This window comes from Ammospiza nelsoni, chromosome 3 (genome assembly GCF_027579445.1).
Source record: "Ammospiza nelsoni isolate bAmmNel1 chromosome 3, bAmmNel1.pri, whole genome shotgun sequence".
In the NCBI taxonomy this organism is placed as follows: Eukaryota; Metazoa; Chordata; class Aves; order Passeriformes; family Passerellidae; genus Ammospiza; species Ammospiza nelsoni.
In genome coordinates, this window is record NC_080635.1 from 106,674,223 (window position 1) to 106,692,697 (window position 18,475).

At 34.4% G+C, this 18,475-nt stretch overlaps 1 protein-coding gene across 3 annotated transcripts in view; it reads left to right on the forward strand.

Moving 5' to 3' along the window:
• The window catches only part of GRIK2 (glutamate ionotropic receptor kainate type subunit 2), a 354,211-nt gene that overhangs the window by 205,596 nt on the left and 130,140 nt on the right, over nt 1–18,475 (forward strand). For all 3 annotated transcript variants that reach the window (XM_059467530.1, XM_059467531.1, XM_059467532.1), the window contains exon 11: nt 14,996–15,219. In XM_059467530.1, coding sequence (XP_059323513.1) covers nt 14,996–15,219 — 224 coding nt within the window. The remainder of the gene's footprint in view (nt 1–14,995; nt 15,220–18,475) is intronic.

Below are 18,475 nucleotides of genomic sequence, written 5' to 3' on the forward strand. Positions count from 1 at the left end.
ACTATTAGATTTGATGCTTGTTAGGCAACATCCTCATCTGGAACTAATTTTCCATGATTGAGGTAGATATTGTGGAAGTATTTGTTCAGAATCAAATATAAATCACAGTTTTATACACTTCTTATTATTCAGCCTTAAAGCATTCTTAAGAAAACTCTAGTATGGCCTCCTAAGCTTTACACTAAGATAATCTTGAAAAAAATGCATTTGAACAAGTTGCTGAAGTGTCAGAAACAGCAGCTCTCCCCATCTTTCCGCCTCATAACCCAGAGTGAAACAGGTAGCCTTTTCCCCATAATTTATATACAACTAGACACAGATTCAAATTTGTTTTTATTTATTTCTTTTTGTTCTATTCAAATGATTTTTATTTAGGAGTCAGAAAAGTTTAGAGACTGTGTTAGTACACATGGAAAATGTAGTCCAGCTTCCTAATCTGGACCATAATTTTTAGTAGTCTCTCTAAATTAAAAATTTTTTGCTTTAATTTTTTCTCTGGTTTTATCAATTCTTACTTTATTATCTATTCGAATATATGCAATCTATTTGAATATATGCAATTTATTTATACACCTGTCCCCTTAATTTACATGCATGTTATTAGTAAAATTAGTTGCATTTTTCTAGCAAGCAACACTTCAGACCTCAAAAGTGAGGTCAAAGAATTTAGTGAAGAACTCCAGACAGGCAGTTACGACATTGGGTGTTTCCATATGGATAGTACTTCACATGCTCCATTAGCTTTCAATTCTTTTTCCCCTAGAGAATATTTTCAAATTGTTTTAAAGGTTTCCTTTCTATAAAGTAATTTAATAAACTCAATTTGTTTATTTTTGAAAGGTTAAATGATTCCATATTTTTCAACTACAGTTTCTAATTAAAATAGACTACACAATAAAGATGGTCCATAGCCATAGTAGTTAAATCTTTTGAAAAATGATTTTAGAAACTTTTTGTTTTGTTTTGTTTATCTGTCAGTTATGTTCAGAGAGAAAGGTCACCATGCTGTAGTATATATGTTCGCAAGAGTAACATATAAAATGCATAATCCAAGAATAAATTAAATGGATAATTTTGGTATATTATGTGCGTAGAAAGGAAAATGCACCATTTATATAAAGATTAAAAGTACTAAATAAATCTAATATTTAAATAAATTGTTTAAATCAGCCTTTAGTCACTTTGCATAATTGCTGGGGCTGGAAAATCTAAATAAAATAAAGATAATGCTCTCTGAGTTGAACTTAGCATATCATGTCAGTCTCAGGGTTTAAATTCTATAGTATGAACAGAGTCTGAAGTGTTTACATCAGGCTCTGTTTGTTTTCAATCTCCTTTCCCATAGTTTGCTCATGTTTCTTCTTTCCATGACTGTTTTATTTAGAGTTCTCACCTGCATTCCTATATCAGTCTCCAAGCAAGAAATAGCTTCTTTTTGAATTTTTGGTAAATGCCGTCAGTGAAAATTACATAGTGATTCCTTCCCTTTGACAACTGACAATGAATTCTTGTAGGGGAAAAACACACTGGTCTCTAGAGCTGCAAATGTAAGACAAATATTAGCTAGGACAGCAAGTACAGATGACATTTCTCTATGAATAAATTTTGAATTTAATTTTTCCACTTAAATGCTCTGATTTCTTTCCCACAAATTTTCATTGAGTATTTTACCTGCTTCTCAAGTTAGTTCAAGGCATGATTGCTACATTTTTAAGGGAGGAGGAGCTAAGTTCAGGTATCTCCATTCTTTATGGACGAATTCTTCATAAAAAAAGTATTCTTTCTTGCTGCCTTTGGTTCAAAAACCTTATGAAAGGACGGATTTATTGAATGGGTTTTGAACTGAATCATAAATTCTGGAGAATTTCAGGTTGTTCTTAAGTACTAAAAGTTGTCATGTCACTGTATTATATTGCATGTGACATATAGTTTAAGCATGCAAGTTATATTCCAATATAGCTAGCACAGACAGATAGAATGAAAATATATTTTTATTTCTAGAAAATTTGACATCCTACTTTACAGATCCAAAAGTACTTAAAAATATTCTTAACATTGGGTTCCAAAACAGGAAAAAAATAATGTTTTATACTCTGACAGGGCTATAAATGAAAAATCCACTGGGAAATAATTTGTTATTACATATACATGATTAAAAATAACTATTTTTGAGGGATTCTTTGAATGATTCTTCTACAGCACAAAGCTTAGGCATTAAAAATACATTTCAGGCCTTACAGATCTTTTTAAATTCATAAATAATTACAGAAAAGGTCAAATTTTTAGATCATGATCCTTGATCATATGTGAGGATATGGAATTGGAATTTTCTTTGTCTTTAAGAATAGGATAGAATTTCAGCTTAGAGGAATTTTACAGATGAACATTTAGAAAGAACTTTTGAGTTAACTTTAGACATAAGATTTTTTGCTTGACTATATTTTGAATATTTCATAATCAATATCAATTTTTCAAAATAAATACACATCAAATGCATTTTAAAAAATAATAGTAATTGATTTTTATTATTTTAATAACAGAATAGATGTCTATATAACTGGTTTAAATATTTTTAGTGATTTTTCCTCCAATAACCTGTTGGTTTCTTTCTCTTATTTTAAATTAAGATCTTTATGATCTTGAACATCTCTAGCAAAACTCTTTGTGTTATTGTGTAGAAGCCAAAAAAAACACCTTCTAATAACTGATTGTGTAGATGTTTGGTTCCTTCCTTTTTGAGCCAGTGAAATTTTACTTTCTTCCACCTTGTTTTTTCCACATTCTACCGTTTCAAATGTCATTTCATCATATTGTTTGGACTCTACCTCTTTCCTTCATACTTATAGGGAACCCTACCATATAGAGACTCAAGGAAAGGCTATGGAAAGGAAAGGCTATGGAACATCTCTTCCCTCTGTTCTTGTAATTTTCATGCAAAAGGTCTGACAGTTGAGATTTTCAGTACAATGGAGGATAATTTAGCCATGGCTCCTTTATTAGTGAAAATCTCAGAAGACTTGATGGCAATAGGCAATTAGAGAATCTTAAGGGGAGGGAAGGAAGGAAGTGGCGGAAGGAAGGAAGTGGCGGAAGGAAGGAAGTGGCGGAAGGAAGGAAGTGGCGGAAGGAAGTGGCGGAAGGAAGTGGCGGAAGGAAGGAAGGAAGGAAGGAAGGAAGGAAGGAAGGAAGGAAGGAAGGAAGGAAGGAAGGAAGGAAGGAAGTGTCGGAAGGAAGGACGTGTCGGAAGGAAGTGTCGGAAGGAAGTGTCGGAAGGAAGGAAGGAAGGAAGTGTCGGAAGGAAGGAAGTGTCGGAAGGAAGGAAGGAAGTGTCGGAAGGAAGGAAGTGTCGGAAGGAAGTGTCGGAAGGAAGGAAGGAAGGAAGGAAGGAAGGAAGGAAGGAAGGAAGGAAGGAAGGAAGGAAGTGTCGGAAGGAAGTGTCGGAAGGAAGTGTCGGAAGGAAGGAAGGAAGGAAGGAAGGAAGGAAGGAAGGAAGGAAGGAAGGAAGGAAGGAAGGAAGGAAGGAAGGAAGGAAGGAAGGAAGGAAGGAAGTGTCGGAAGGAAGGAAGTGTCAGAAGGAAGGAAGGAAGGAAGTGTCGGAAGGAAGGAAGTGTCGGAAGGAAGTGTCGGAAGGAAGTGTCGGAAGGAAGGAAGGAAGGAAGTGTCGGAAGGAAGTGTCGGAAGGAAGTGTCGGAAGGAAGGAAGTGTCGGAAGGAAGGAAGTGTCGGAAGGAAGGAAGGAAGGAAGGAAGGAAGGAAGGAAGGAAGGAAGGAAGTGTCGGAAGGAAGTGTCGGAAGGAAGTGTCGGAAGGAAGTGTCGGAAGGAAGGAAGGAAGGAAGGAAGGAAGGAAGGAAGGAAGGAAGTGTCGGAAGGAAGGAAGGAAGTGTCGGAAGTGTCGGAAGGAAGTGTCGGAAGGAAGTGTCGGAAGTGTCGGAAGGAAGTGTCGGAAGGAAGGAAGTGTCGGAAGGAAGGAAGTGTCGGAAGGAAGGAAGTGTCGGAAGGAAGTGTCGGAAGGAAGTGTCGGAAGGAAGGAAGGAAGGAAGTGTCGGAAGGAAGGAAGGAAGGAAGGAAGGAAGGAAGGAAGGAAGGAAGGAAGGAAGGAAGGAAGGACAATATTTCTCTTTTCATCAATATTAAATTGACTCAGCCGTAACATTGGTTGACATCAGTGCTCTTTAAAGCACCATGTCACCTTCATGGATTCCCCATTTTATTAGTGGAACTAGAATCTGCAACTGCATCTCAGGTGTCATATGATGAAAACTTCACTCTTGCTAAAGGTTTTCTATATATAAAAAATTTTATCTCTGATGCTTTGAGGGGTAATAGACCATAAATAACATGGTGTTTTGGCAAGTCTGCAGTTCAGCTATTGATGCTTGAACCAGCAACTCTGGTAAATATACATAGATGGTAAGCTGACTACTGATTTCCACTAACCCTGTTTTACTGTTGTTTTTCCAGTATCCCAGCATTTTCTTTTATTTTTACTACTTCTCCTAAAAAAATAAGACACAATTCACTTTTTCCTGTTCTCTCTGTAAAAAAAACAAAACAAAAAAACCCAAAAAAAGTATAACAAAATAAATGCTGTTGTTTTGTTTCAGTTTTATTTCCTTTCTTGGTTTGTATTTTCAGCTTTTTCATGTTTTATTTATAAATTATCTCTTTCCCCATTTTTCTGTTTAGCTATTTGAAACCCATCTCTTATGAGTGCATTTTTATCCTTGGTATTTATTTATTTATCTTGCAGATTAAGCATTACTATTCTATGCTAAAGGTCTCTTCTCTGAATTTCCAGTAATCATTATTAGTTACATTTATTAAGCTATGTTGGATGTCCAGCACAACTGTCTCTTTAAATAAAACTACTAATCTGCATTATTCAATATTTAAAAGTATATTCCAACTTCTTCCAGTTATTCTGTATTATGATATAGCACCCATGACTATTTAACTGTTAAGTGCCTGTAACTTACCTTTCATATGTGTTTTTGATGGTTTAAGTATTCATATTGGCTTCCAGTTTTTGTTGTTTGTGTGTTTTCTTTCCTCATTAAAGTAGCATTTAATTTCTGTGTGAAACATGTGCTGAGGTCATAGGATAATATCTTATGATAATTTGTAATATGCTAGAAAATATCACTTGTCCTTTTAGTGCTTTTCAGTCTAATTGCTAATTCATTAATCCACAGCTTCAAGTGCTCTGACCTTTTATTTCCAAAGTAATTTGTCTCAAGTTGAATAAGCATCAGTTTGTCCCTGACAAGCAACTAGTCAAATCTCCTTGGTTGCTTGAGATCCTGTTTTTCACTTAAAGTGATCTGTATATATTCATAGACTCACAAAACCCCTCTTCAAATATTTTTCATGTCTGAATTTGTCAATGTAATACACTCAGATATGCCATACTATGCACCTTCTGTTCCTTTTTGTTTATTTGTTTGTTTTAAGTAAAGGATCAAAAAGATGGTCTTCTACATGACAGTACAATCTCATTTCAAACCAAGAGCTAAACATCCATCTCTATGCTCACAAGCTGACAGTTTTCATGGCTACTTTGTCACTCTCTAATAAAGGTTATATATGATATTCCATGGAAAATTGTCCAAACAGACCCTAACTCAGCAAAAGGTATGCAGAAAGTAAACTTTAGGTAGAGATGCATAAATCCACAAAAAATCCCAGGGAAATGGAAAAAAAAAAAAAGTCAGTAATCTAATATGCCAGAGAAATACTTATCCAAAAGTTCAGACCAAGTTTGCAAAACTGTGTATTAATTCAGTAAGGACCATATATCTGCATATACGAATTCCCTATTACATTGTTACTGATTTCAAGTACAGGACAGATGAAGATGCACTTTCCAATATAACAGCAGTTTTAAGTGAGCAATTTGTTTTCCAAACAACAAGGAATTTCCAGACAGTCTGCACTTAGTAAAGCAAGGCCCAGCAAAATTTCTAATAATGTAGTAAGGCATAGAGAATAACAAAATATTAAAGTTTTTCCTAAGGGGTTATAAGTTTTAATTCATTACTTTTGAACTAATTGTGTTCTATGCTTCCTAAAGAAACCAGATGAAAATTTTAAACTACATTATCAGTGATTTGACACCAAAAGTGGCAGGAGGGTCTTCAAAATGCTTTGACAGTAGGGTCTTCAAAATGCTCTGAGATATATGGATTTTTTTTTCTGGAGATCTGTACTCCAGGGGTAGTTTATTTGAAATTTCTTGACACTAAGAGTAAGTGAATATTGTTTTCTTATTTGTTGAGCTGCAGTATGACTATGTATTGTTCTTTTACAGTTAGGGTGTTATGGACATCCCTTGCTAATGCACTTGGATTTATATAGTGATTAGTTTTCAATTACAGAGAAATATCGTACAGCAAATAGTTGTAATTAACTTTCACCATGCTGCCAGCAAAGTGAATCATAGCCAATCAAGGAAGTGGCATTAAGTTTTCAAATGAAACTCCAAACAATAATACTTTAGCTCAAGCATCATCTAGGCTTACAGTAATGATTAGGAATTGATTGGATCCAAAGTTAGGGCTGTATTCATAGAAGTATTACATTTTTCATATCCTCATACCTTTATCTGATCTTTTACTTTTGTTGCTATAATGATAGTGAAGAATAATAGAAAATAACATTGGGATTTTTGTTTCTATGTGTATGCCTGCTGAAATGAAGTACATGAGAAAAATAGAATTCTCTAATAGCAGAGGTAATTTCCAATGTGGCTTATCCCTTTTATTAGGGATTATTAATAATGCTGCAATTTATCTTTTATCATCTCCAAGGAATTTCAACATATCTCATGAAAGATAGGGAGGAGGGGCTGTGGAAACCTTGAGTATGTCAATTTTCATGGAACCACCATTTTGGTAAAAGAGTTTCAGGATGTGCTTGTGGGAGATGTGTCTCTGGGAATGATGACTGACACACGTCATCCATACTGTTTGGGGAACTGGAAAGTATCAAGTCTGATCTGTTATTCTCAGGGCAACAGGATTTCTCCAGGAAAGAGCAAAGATGTTTTTGTGGCTGCTTTTCTTAACTGAACAGTCTTTTCTTTGTTATTACACTTTACCAATAATATAAGTGTAGATCTTCCCATAGGTTTTTGCTTTTACAATTTGAAATTATGAAAATTTACAATATTTCACTAGACCTTTTGAGGGCCAGAAGGATTGCTTTCAACCTAGATTGAAGGTCATAAGACATGGGAGTGACAGGGCTGAATGCTGCGCATGATATTGAAATAGCTCAATTATTTTTCTATCCAGAAAAACAAAGTTTAATTAGAGAGTTGCAGCGGTTTGTATGTGGCCACTAAGGCAAAGTCCGGCTAGCTGAGGTGGCCGACACCCCAACTGCCTAAATTTAGTGCCAACCCCCTTTGGCGTCCTGGCCTCAGGCTGGGCTGGATTGCGGACTGGACTCACTGCTTAAGGACGAGAAGAAGGAGCCGCACACCTTGCTGGGGGCGAAGGTCGGTTTATTCGATGACACAAGGGCACCAACCAAGGAACAGCCAACCAGCAAAATGGCCCCGAGGAGCGGGAGAAGTAGGGTTTTAAAGATAGGGGGTGGATAAGGGAGGGATTCACAGCAGACCAATAGGGAAAGGTATAGGGAGGAACTTAACATAATGGGCATACAGAAATATCCAATAAATACAAAGTAAAGGAGGGGCTCCGGGACCACAGCCAACCACAATCCCCAGAGAGAAGAAGGTTCTCGAAGACTAGGAGGAGTGGGGGGGGTGATTGACTCGGCCCAGGGAGGAGAAAAAGTTTACTTATAAGGAGAAATAAGGGAGGAGAAATCACATAACTTAACTGACTGACAAACCCATGGGAAGGGGTAACCATAGCAACAAAACTGTCAGGAGGGCTATGGCGGGAAAACTGGGGAGGACAGAACCATCTTACATTGGAAAGGGGGGAAACAATACATAAAATGGGGGAGCAATACAAAAAACTTAACAACACATTACAACAGAGAGTTCCTGCTGGTTTAGTACTATCATCCTCAGGGCGCTGAAAATAATTCAGTTGTTTAAAAAAATTATATAAATAAGAATACAAAAATTATACAAATAGAGTTAAAAAAACACCAGTGTGTGCAGCCTTACACAAGTCCAAAATACATGAAATGAAATTGATTATGTGTTTCTTAGGAAGAAAATCATGTTAATTCTATTTTTTATTTGACTTCTGTTTCTAAATGGACCTTTTCTGTTATTGTTCATAATAATGATCAATTTTAGTTAAGTCTAAGACCTTGGAATCCAATGATTAATTGAGAATTCCAGGAGGTTGATTTTGTTCATGTTAAAAAGTTTTAATCCATTAATTAATTAAACTGATGAAATTATAGCTTTCAAAAATTGTTAATTAGTATTGTTAATCAATAAGAGGTGGCACATTCTGCAGTGATCTACTTCCATCCAAATGATATGCAAAAATGTTATTTGATTCCATTGTGAAAAATTGCAGACGACAATGTAATACAGAAAAATGGGATTAAGTCAAATTTGATACAAGTCAAAATTTATTGTGTGATTAAATGAGTTCACCAAAACAATTTTATAAAACCCCATCCATTTGAGAACAGAAATCATGTCAAAATTAAAAGATCTAGGAATTTTTCTGCCTTGAGTGCAGTAACTGAAATTCTAGGTGACAGCTGATTAGCAGCTGGGAAAAAACCTGACACTTCCAGGAAGTTGCACTAAATCTGGAAAGTATAACAATAAAAACGTTTTCTAGAAAAAAGGAATCAACATTACCTGCGTACTTTGTCTCAAGAAGGTGTGTATCAGCATGATGTCTAGTAATTTTAATGTTTGCTAAACATCTCTAGTACAAAAATACAACATCAGAAAGAGCGTGTAAAACAGTAAAGAAGAACTCTAACATTTTATTGTAACTATTCTCATTTTATTTTATTTTCTTAATGGAGAAGTCTCCCTTTCCTGAATTCTGAGCCACAGTATCACACAGTCTTGTAAATTTCTTCGACAATTTCTTCTTCCTGGGGGTATGTGAATCCTGCTCTTCTAACAATTAGAATAAACCTTTGTACAAAACTCCTGAAATTAAGTCATAAAAACTTTTATTTTACTGTTGAAATGAACAGTCACCCATGTTCCTGCTACATATAGTTTCATGGTCTACTGTCTCTAGTTCTTTTACAGAGAATTTGCTTACCTGTTGACTAGACTGAAGTTGGCTCAAAATAGTTTAGTGAAAGTGTATTATTAATCAACAGGCAGAAACTATATATGTTTTTATTGAGTATTCATATTACATCTATTCAGCTATTAAATATTATCCATACTGGCATAGGCAAATGACAATTGACTAGCACAACCCTGAATAAGAGGAAATAATGTAAATTAACTAATTAGAGACCTCCTGCTGGTTTAGTACAATCATTTTTGTTAACTAAACATTCATGTAATAACAAAGGAGCAAACATAAAACAATACCAAAAGGCAGTTCTAGGTAACAGTATGTTGATCAAAACATATGCTTTATCCTGTTTAAGTCACTGAAGGAAGGATTCTGTGCATTCCATACATTCCATTTTTGTCTAGTTGAATTAATATCAAAAGCTGTTTTAATGGTAGTGGACAGAATGTAAATTTCCTCTACAAAATTTTTTCCTTTAAAAAAAAAAACTACCTCTAAGTAAATGATCCTGTTGATTTCTAGACCAGGATCCTCTCTGAAAGGAGAGTAGATGAAAAAACCATTAGTTGCTACTGCTGTTCAAGACTTTGCCAAGAAAAGAATTAACCCTGCTGACACAAGAGGTTCTAAAGAAATGAAATCGCTGTGCAATATTACTGTCAATGAAATGAATTTGATTAAACCACCTGTCTTCCAGTGACTTCTTGTTGCTTGCTGAACAAATACTGGGAAGCATCTCAGCAGTTACAAACATATATATTAGGTGAGCCAGTATCTACTGAAACTGTCTTCATATTTCTCTTTTTTATGTTAAAGTACTTTATTATGTTAATAAAGTAGCAAGTGCTACTGTTCAATCTATAAGAGATATTATTAGCAATTAAGTTTAAATTATACCTATCAGGATACCAAAAATAAGAAGTTATGACAAATTCAGCTATCAAATCTGGATTTTTTTTTTTTACCTTATGGTACGTTACTCAAATTTGGCAAAGGTAATAATTTCTAGCAGCAGCTTTCCAGGACGTGTGAGGAGGTTATCAAGAAGCTCCATCTGGGCTTTTCACAGAGGAGCCTGGCAGGAAGACCAAAGGCAACAAGCATAAACTGGAAACCTCCAAGGGTGGAAATTGCATAAGCTCTCTAAGCAGCCTGCTCCACTGCTTGTCTGTAGAAAATTTTTCACTCTGTGGATAGACAAGCAGTGGACCAGCTTATCTAAAAATGTCATGTAGTCACCTTCCTTGGAGTTTTTCAACACTGACTGGGTAAAGTGCAAAAGAAAACTGTCTCATCCATGTAGATGTTTTGAACAGAAAATTGCGCTAGACACCTCCTGATCTCTCTCCACTTGAATTGTACTATGATCCTGTAAAAGGCAGTAGAGAAACAATTTCTGCCAAAGTAATTTAAATGGCTAGTTATAATAAAAATAGCGATAAAGCCCTAATAAGTTCCTAGTGGTTTCAAAGGAAATGAAGATCTTGTGATAAGACTAAAAATTTCTTGTGGGGTATAAAATTTTCTATAATATAGCAGCATGAACAAGGCAGTTTAGGATAGACTGTAAGCGTAAAAGCAAATTACAGATCTTATCTTTTCAAATCAGTGGCAGAGAAATGCACTTCTGTGAACAAGAATAATGCATAAGGTCTCTGTGCATTAGGAGTGTGTTAGACAGGTTTAAAGAATTGAAGCTGTGCTTTAACCTTCCTCTTTTATCTTGAGGATGCATTTTCTCCAAAGGGAATGTAGCTGAAATTCAACTCAGGTTAACAGTCTCAAAAATTTGAGCTGAAGAAATTTACATATTGACTTAGGGTTTTAGGCTGAGGAAACATAGTAGATTAAACAAAAGCTGTATGAAGTTTTTCTTTTTAAAAAAGGCAAATTCCTTTATTTTCAAGAGTAATTGCAGGTAATAAGTGCATTGCTGCCTGTAGAGAAGTGAAATTGCTTAAATGTCTTTTCAGTGTATGTGTAGTTTTGTGCATATTATACAATTACAATATGATTGTACTGATTGACTGAATAAACAACTGAGAATCAATAATGTATGATTCCCTTTGCATTTTTAGTATAAACAATAATGCTTGCTAAATCAATGCAAAATGTTAGGAGCAAAATTCTTACCAGAAGACTCCATTCACATTGTCTGAAATACTCAGATAATTTGGTGACATTGTATAATTGTAGTGTCTAATTAAAAATAGCTATTAGCCATTTTATTGTTTCTGTGTCTAGATTGTATTTAAATTCTTCATTCTTTTGAACAAAATAGGTGAGACAAAAACTTTTCATAAAATTATCAACAATAGAAAATTCAACTGGTGTTTGTTTTACCTTTCCCTGATGTAATTAATAGAAGCTATGAAATCCTTTAAAGATTCTATTTCCCCCAAAATTATTGTGATTGTTTCTCCAGGTTTTAAAGAGTTAATTTTCAAAGAAAAAGCACCAATTTCTGCAAATACCAAATTTCTGTGCATGCTGTGGCCATACACTACTCAGTATTAAAGTGCAGATTTCTTGCTGAAATTAGCTGTATCTGCAAGCATAGATTGAATTCAGTATGATTTTAAAATCTCTCATTTTAGAGGTTATCTGCCAAATTTAAGCTGTACAAATGAAGAAAAATGTACTTCCTTTTTCTCTTTGAATACTACTTGATATAAAATAATCACTGAACAAACAGCTTGGAAGTAAAATGTAAGGGAAGAAGCAAAGGAGGATGACTTCAGCCTACCTTCAACACTTCTGTATCAGAAATAAATCAGGGGTACCTTGAGATGTTGGTGAATGAGCATCCTACAACTGCACATGGTAGCAAGACAGGGAAGCTTTATACATGTGTGAATGTTTATCCCTTGTCTCCACCTTGGTCAGGTAGGTGTTATGGTCAGGGTTATTCCTACCTGGATCATGGATGAGCTTCTGGAGCTTTCAAGGGATGCTTTACTGCCCTACTGTTATGATCAAGGGGGTGCTTCATTGCTCAGCTGGTTTGGTCCAGGTTTATCAAGAGCTCCTGAACTCCTGAGGGATGGTGTGGGACAGGCAGGGAGAGGATGCACAACTACAGCTTATTATCCGCAGTGCAGTGCTCTAGCATATCATAGACTAGGCTGTACAATTCCTCCGTTTTGCTCAGGACCATGCCTTGTGTTGGAATGTCCTTGTCAGACTGTTTCTAATCACTATTGAAACCTTTAGTTGCAGATTTTTTCTTTGTGGCAACTAGCTTACCTCACCAATCCTTGGATGCTGTTATAAAAATTTTTGTCATCTCAAGAAATAGTTAAGTGCTATTATGGATTGTGTTTTCAGATAGATATACTTTTTATTAATTTAAAGATTAGAAGCATGTATACCTTCATTACAAAAAGTGGAATAATTCATCACTACCAAGTGAGAAAAATATTCTTTGTAATAGAACATATCAAAAAGCCATGTTAGGATACACTAATTTGTTAATGTTATTAAATGTCGACTGATAAAATACTAATTTTCACTATTCCTCCCCTATTTGTGGCTAGAAGTAAAATAAAGATGATTCTTTTCCTTCTATATCTTCATTATAGCTGAGCATAGGAGAAACTGGTACTGCACTTCTAGAAACTTGGCCCCTGCTTCCCCTGCTTTCTCATATTTACAAATAGTGCTCTTTTCAGAATAAAAGAATTTCCAGGAGAATTAACGATTTGAGATAAATGAGATTAACAAAAGTTGTGTGTGGTAGCATTACATTTTCAAGTTCGTCATTTCCGCAGTTATTAAAGACTCCAAATTTTGTTTTGTTTTGTTGTTTTTTTTTTTTGGTTAGATGCTTAATTTTTCTTATGTTGATATTCTAGTTCAAACAGAGTTACTCACCTATGAAGAGACTCTTAAGATGTCAAGTTATGTACATCAATTTTATATCTGTCCCCCCAGGTTCAGGTATCTGTTCTATTTTGTCATATGTGACATATTATTTCTCGATCAGTTATTCTTCAAATTTCATCTGCAACTTGGCTCCACTAGAGATAGTTGCAACCTATATTCATTTGCATATTCTTGTTTCCATCTAATGGTTAAAGGTTGGATTTTCCATGGTATTTATTAAAATAAATTATTTGTTATTCATTAAGGTTCTGTTAATATAATAAGAAATTCACATCTACCAATAGCCTTCCAAAAGATCTAATTTATCTGTCTTGGGGAAGCTGCCTCTTCTAACAGTTTCTAGTCAGTTGCCTTCAGACTCTTTGGTTAAGGTCTGCTACTTTCCTCACAAACTAATATTGGGTTGTTATGTTTTTTAAACTTCTTGGTGTTGACCTATAACTTTTAATTCAAATTAGTTTTAGTTTCTTACTTTACCATTTTCTTTCTACATCAGCTGGAATATCATCAATAATATGCAATCTATAAAAAGTCATCCACTGTGGAATTAAGCCTTGCTGTTTTGATTAATATCTATAAGTTCTTAATACCAATGGAAATGAAATGCATGTAATTTTTTTGACCAGTAAACCCTTACCAAATAAAATAACAGTGTCAACAAAGTTTCATATTGCAACTGACTTCAGTAGATCTAATTATATAAATGTTCATAACAAGAATAGACCATAGAAGAACTTTGTGTTAGATATAAAGATAAAAATAAAAAGGAACACTGAAATGCTACCCTGCATGGAAGTTTGAGTGTTACACAATATACACAATATCAAATGAGCAAAAAGTACATAAGTGTGTGAATTTATTTTATTTGGAATCATATCTCTCTATCTTAAAGCAGGCATTCTGAAAATGGTATCATTTGGAGCTATGCTACTTGGATATATTTCTTAGGTAACAGTACTCCATGGTAGCTATACCATTTCTGTCATTACATACCTATATTTTGGTATAGTTTATGAAGAATTCTTATTTTACAGCTTTCCAGGTCTCGCACTATAAACTTTCTCACTCTGAACTTTCCTTTTATGTGTGTATGCACAAACACATACACATTCATACATACACAGGAGTATTTCTAGTGTTGACAGAGATTAAGAAGTAGATTCTGTAGATTTTTGGTCACTCTGGTTTCCATTAAGTTTTGATTAAAAGAATAGCATAGGCTATTTATTAATCTCCTATGAATTATTCTTGTAATAACTAAAACTAAATGTTAATTGACAAAATGCATTCAATTGATTAATTCATTTTAAGTAGTCCAACTAATTAATAACTATCTGTAAGTTTTGCAGTGATTCCCTCAAGTGAGTAAGGACAGTTGTACTTTGTTAGAACATACTCAGCAACCTTGCAGGTGTAGCACTTCCAATTCTAAACTGATCTTCATTTTGTACCATTTTTATCCTAAAATATGAAGAACTGCTTCCTGGTCCTTTCCCTGCACTCATACTAGTATATTCACCTCTGCTTCACAAATATATTTGCTTCTAAAGAACACAGTGAGGGAGTGACAAAGAGAAGACATATGTTGAAATGCACAAAAAATAAAGTTTTAAAGTATGTGATAATAGATGTTCATGTTTTCTGCAAGATGCAGTATTTTTCTTCATTTGTATCTCTGTACTAGTGTTTTTAATTTTTTCTAAATGCTATGTCAGTTTTGCAAAGAGGAAGTAGAATAAATCTGTTTCCTTAGTTATAGAGAGAAGAATTTTAAATTTCAGGCAACCTAGTACAAGAACAAACATCCTCCAAACAAAGTTTGTATTTTGCATTATCTTAATGTCTGCTTCAGCCTGTTGCTTCTGACTTATGGCCTTTTTCTCTTTTTGTATTTCTGTCAACAGAAAGCTGACCTTGCAGTTGCACCATTGGCAATTACCTATGTTCGTGAGAAGGTCATCGACTTTTCCAAGCCCTTTATGACTCTTGGAATAAGTATTTTGTACCGCAAGCCCAATGGTACAAACCCGGGCGTCTTCTCCTTCCTGAATCCTCTCTCCCCTGATATCTGGATGTATATTCTGCTGGCTTACTTGGGTGTCAGTTGTGTGCTCTTTGTCATAGCCAGGTAACATGTCAACTTTTGTGATTTTTTTGGCAATTGTTACCATTTTTTTCTTACTAATAATTGTCAAAAGTCACAAAACTTTTCTTACTTTCATACTCTTATATTTAAACTTCATGATTTACAGAAGGATAATGATGAGGATTCTCACTATTAATATTCTCCACTGCCATACTAAGTCTCCAGTTTTTTACTGGACTTTTTCCCTAAGTCTTGAGTTTGCTAGCTAGATTCCTTCTTTCATTTACAAATATAGAGACACTAGAAAGTTTTTAAAATAGCTTTTCCCAATAAGTCTGCATTTAGAAACCCAGGGTTTGCATGTTTTATTTTGTTACTCTGATTTGTTTTTATGCTGTGGTGCTCAATCTCAATTTGAGTACTTAGCTGCCCATGTTGATACTAGATGTCCAATCTGGGCCTCTACCAGTTGTAGGTTTGTGTAGATTAGTATCTTTGAAGTAGGATAACAATATTTATTTTTTAATTTTGTGCTAGTTGAAATTTCTGAGATACTTCACAGAATTTAAAGTCTCTGAGTGCAATGTTTTTGGAAGCTTAGTTGAGCTTTTAGAATTAAGGAACTCGATACCTCAATTGTTAAATTATAAATTGACTTTATATATATATAGCTCACTTTTTTATCAGTTTTTTTTTCAACCCAAATGAGCAGAAAAACATCTTTTGTCAAAAAATCCCAATATGTTTACCATTTCCTTCTTAACACACTAGGGCTGAGTTCAGATGCTCACATAAATACAAACTTACATATAGCTTTGGCGTTTGTCATAACAGCAGAAAAAGCTCAGAGCAGTGTATGAAATCTTTTTTCCCCTTGTAGTCACTTGCAATTTTTTAAATCAAATGCATGTGAACTATATTGGCTTTTATCTCTTTAATAAGATGGAGTCTTTTTGTTTGAGTTGATCATGAAATCTCACTTCAGTCCTGAGATTTCCGTGATTTCATGCTGTGGTTCACAGTAGAAAAATCTTCATATATTTCTTTTTCTATTGTGCTGTATTTAGTATCAGGATTCTCCATCTCTCTTTGGTACTCTATGTTTCATTTTGGAGAAGTTGTATCGTTCCTATATTAGGAAGAAGTAATATTTTTAGAAACCAGTTTAAAGGTAATTTAGCACCTGTAGATGAAGTACATTCAGTATTGAAGTAATATAGATGAAACTGAAACATATTTTGTAATGAAAGACTTTATTGTGTGCCATTTTGAAAAGTCTGCTTTAAAGAGCCAAAGTTATCATGAAAGTTTCTTGAAAGACCCCTATTTCAGTGGACTATATAACCAGAGAGTGAGAGTACAATAGCGTCTGAGGTGTTCCTGCCAAACAGATACCTCTGAAAGCACAGCCAAGCATAAATCACAACTGTTATCTTGTGAAATATGAAACATAAAATATTTATGTATATGTCCAAAAGTTTTAACTCTACTGGTATCACTGAAGGACATATTCAGCATGATGCACAGGGCTTTTGACAGGTAGATCCCACTCATATTAGTAGGATTTGTATGGTTGAGTTCCTACTTATGCTTTGAGAATGTGCCTTGACATGTTTTTTAGGTAAGATAGATTTTCGTGAAGCTTTTTTTTTTTCCTATTTTTTAAATTAAGCTATTTGGCCACTTGAGCTCACTAGCAGAACAGGAAGGTATATTTATTTTTATATAGAAGCACCAGATATTAGAGCAATAAGCTGACATTTCTTTTCACTTCTCTGTTTTTGTGATGAGCACTATTAATTCCTTATGTAATTGGAAGCATTATCTTAATTGTAAAGCAATACAGAATATATTTTATACTGAGCAAAGAAGTTCTATTTCTGTAGAATTGTATAAGATATCTTTTTTACACATAAATTTATACCAGCCTTCATATCTAGAGATTTTCAATATTTCTTAACTGGTACAATCAAATATTGATAACACATTTAGAAATAAAAGATGTAGGGTTATGTAAGACAATCTACAGATTTTATTCATAGTGTAGAATGGCTTAGTAGTAAGTGATAACATTTTCTAACATTATTGCTCATAAAAGGAAACAGGTCTAAATTGAAAATTGAATTTCCTGCTGAATACTAAGCAGAAACAACGAAGAACATTATTCAAAAGATAAAGACCTGTTTGAAAATAAAATTCAAAAATTTTATCTGTCATGTAAAGAGAGATACTTAAAAGTGTGTTTGTGAAGAGGACTTTGCAGTATACTGGTATGTCTTTTCAGCACAGATTATAGGTTAGGTATTGCACAGCTGATGATGTATTTTACAGTCCTGGTGTTGTGAAACTCCTAGACTGAGTGCCAGTAGTTTAATAGGGTCTACCCAGAGTTCCTTATTAAGAAGATTTCTACTCCATAACAATCCTTCCATAATAGATGTTTAACTAGCAGTGTTTCATAATAATTACTTTGTGTTTCATAGTAAGGTGTGCCTTTGTTTGGAGCAGTGCTTAGTATGTCCTTTATGACATAATGTTTTGTAATTACAGATCATCAGAGTGTTCAGTATAGAATATTTGTTTTAAAATTGAAACCTCCAATTTTTTGTGTCAAAGGTTTTGTGGTGTTATTGTTTCACCATGTCTTCCAAACCATGTTGGCATGTAAGAGCTTGATACATCCAAAATGGAAAGTACCATTCTATGGTGTCTCTTGGATCTCACTCATTAATTAGTGGTATTGATATTTAAGAAAAGATGAAGAAATTAGTAAAAGCTTCAAGAATATTTAAGAATTAATTGTTTAAAATACTTCCACAGAAAGAGAAATATAAATCTATATCAGTCCTTTTCTTAATTTGCAAGAGCATTGGATTTTCCTTCCAATTTGAGAATAATATATAAAGAGCTGTAATCTTCACACACTCAACAAGACAAGGAGCTAGGAAAGATTTATGTGTTAGCTGGAGGGCTTTTCTATTTTATTTTCCCCTTTTAGCTCCCCCCAAAAGACAATTCTACTTTTGAACAGACAGATTCTGCATTGCACCTCTTAATCTTTTTTGTTGCTGCTGTTGAATCTCAGTAGTTAGGATGGTTGGTCTCCGGAAGTTCCTTGCTTTGTTGTACAGACTGATGACTGATCTATAAACCCAGTCTGCTTGACACTAAGTCTATGCATTTTCTGTGAACTGAGAATTTCATAAAGTATTTTTTCCTGTTGTGGAAACAGTAATATATCTTTCTGGTGCTAGATAGCATTGTCTTTTTGTGTCTACTAGCAGTGTCTTGTGTCATC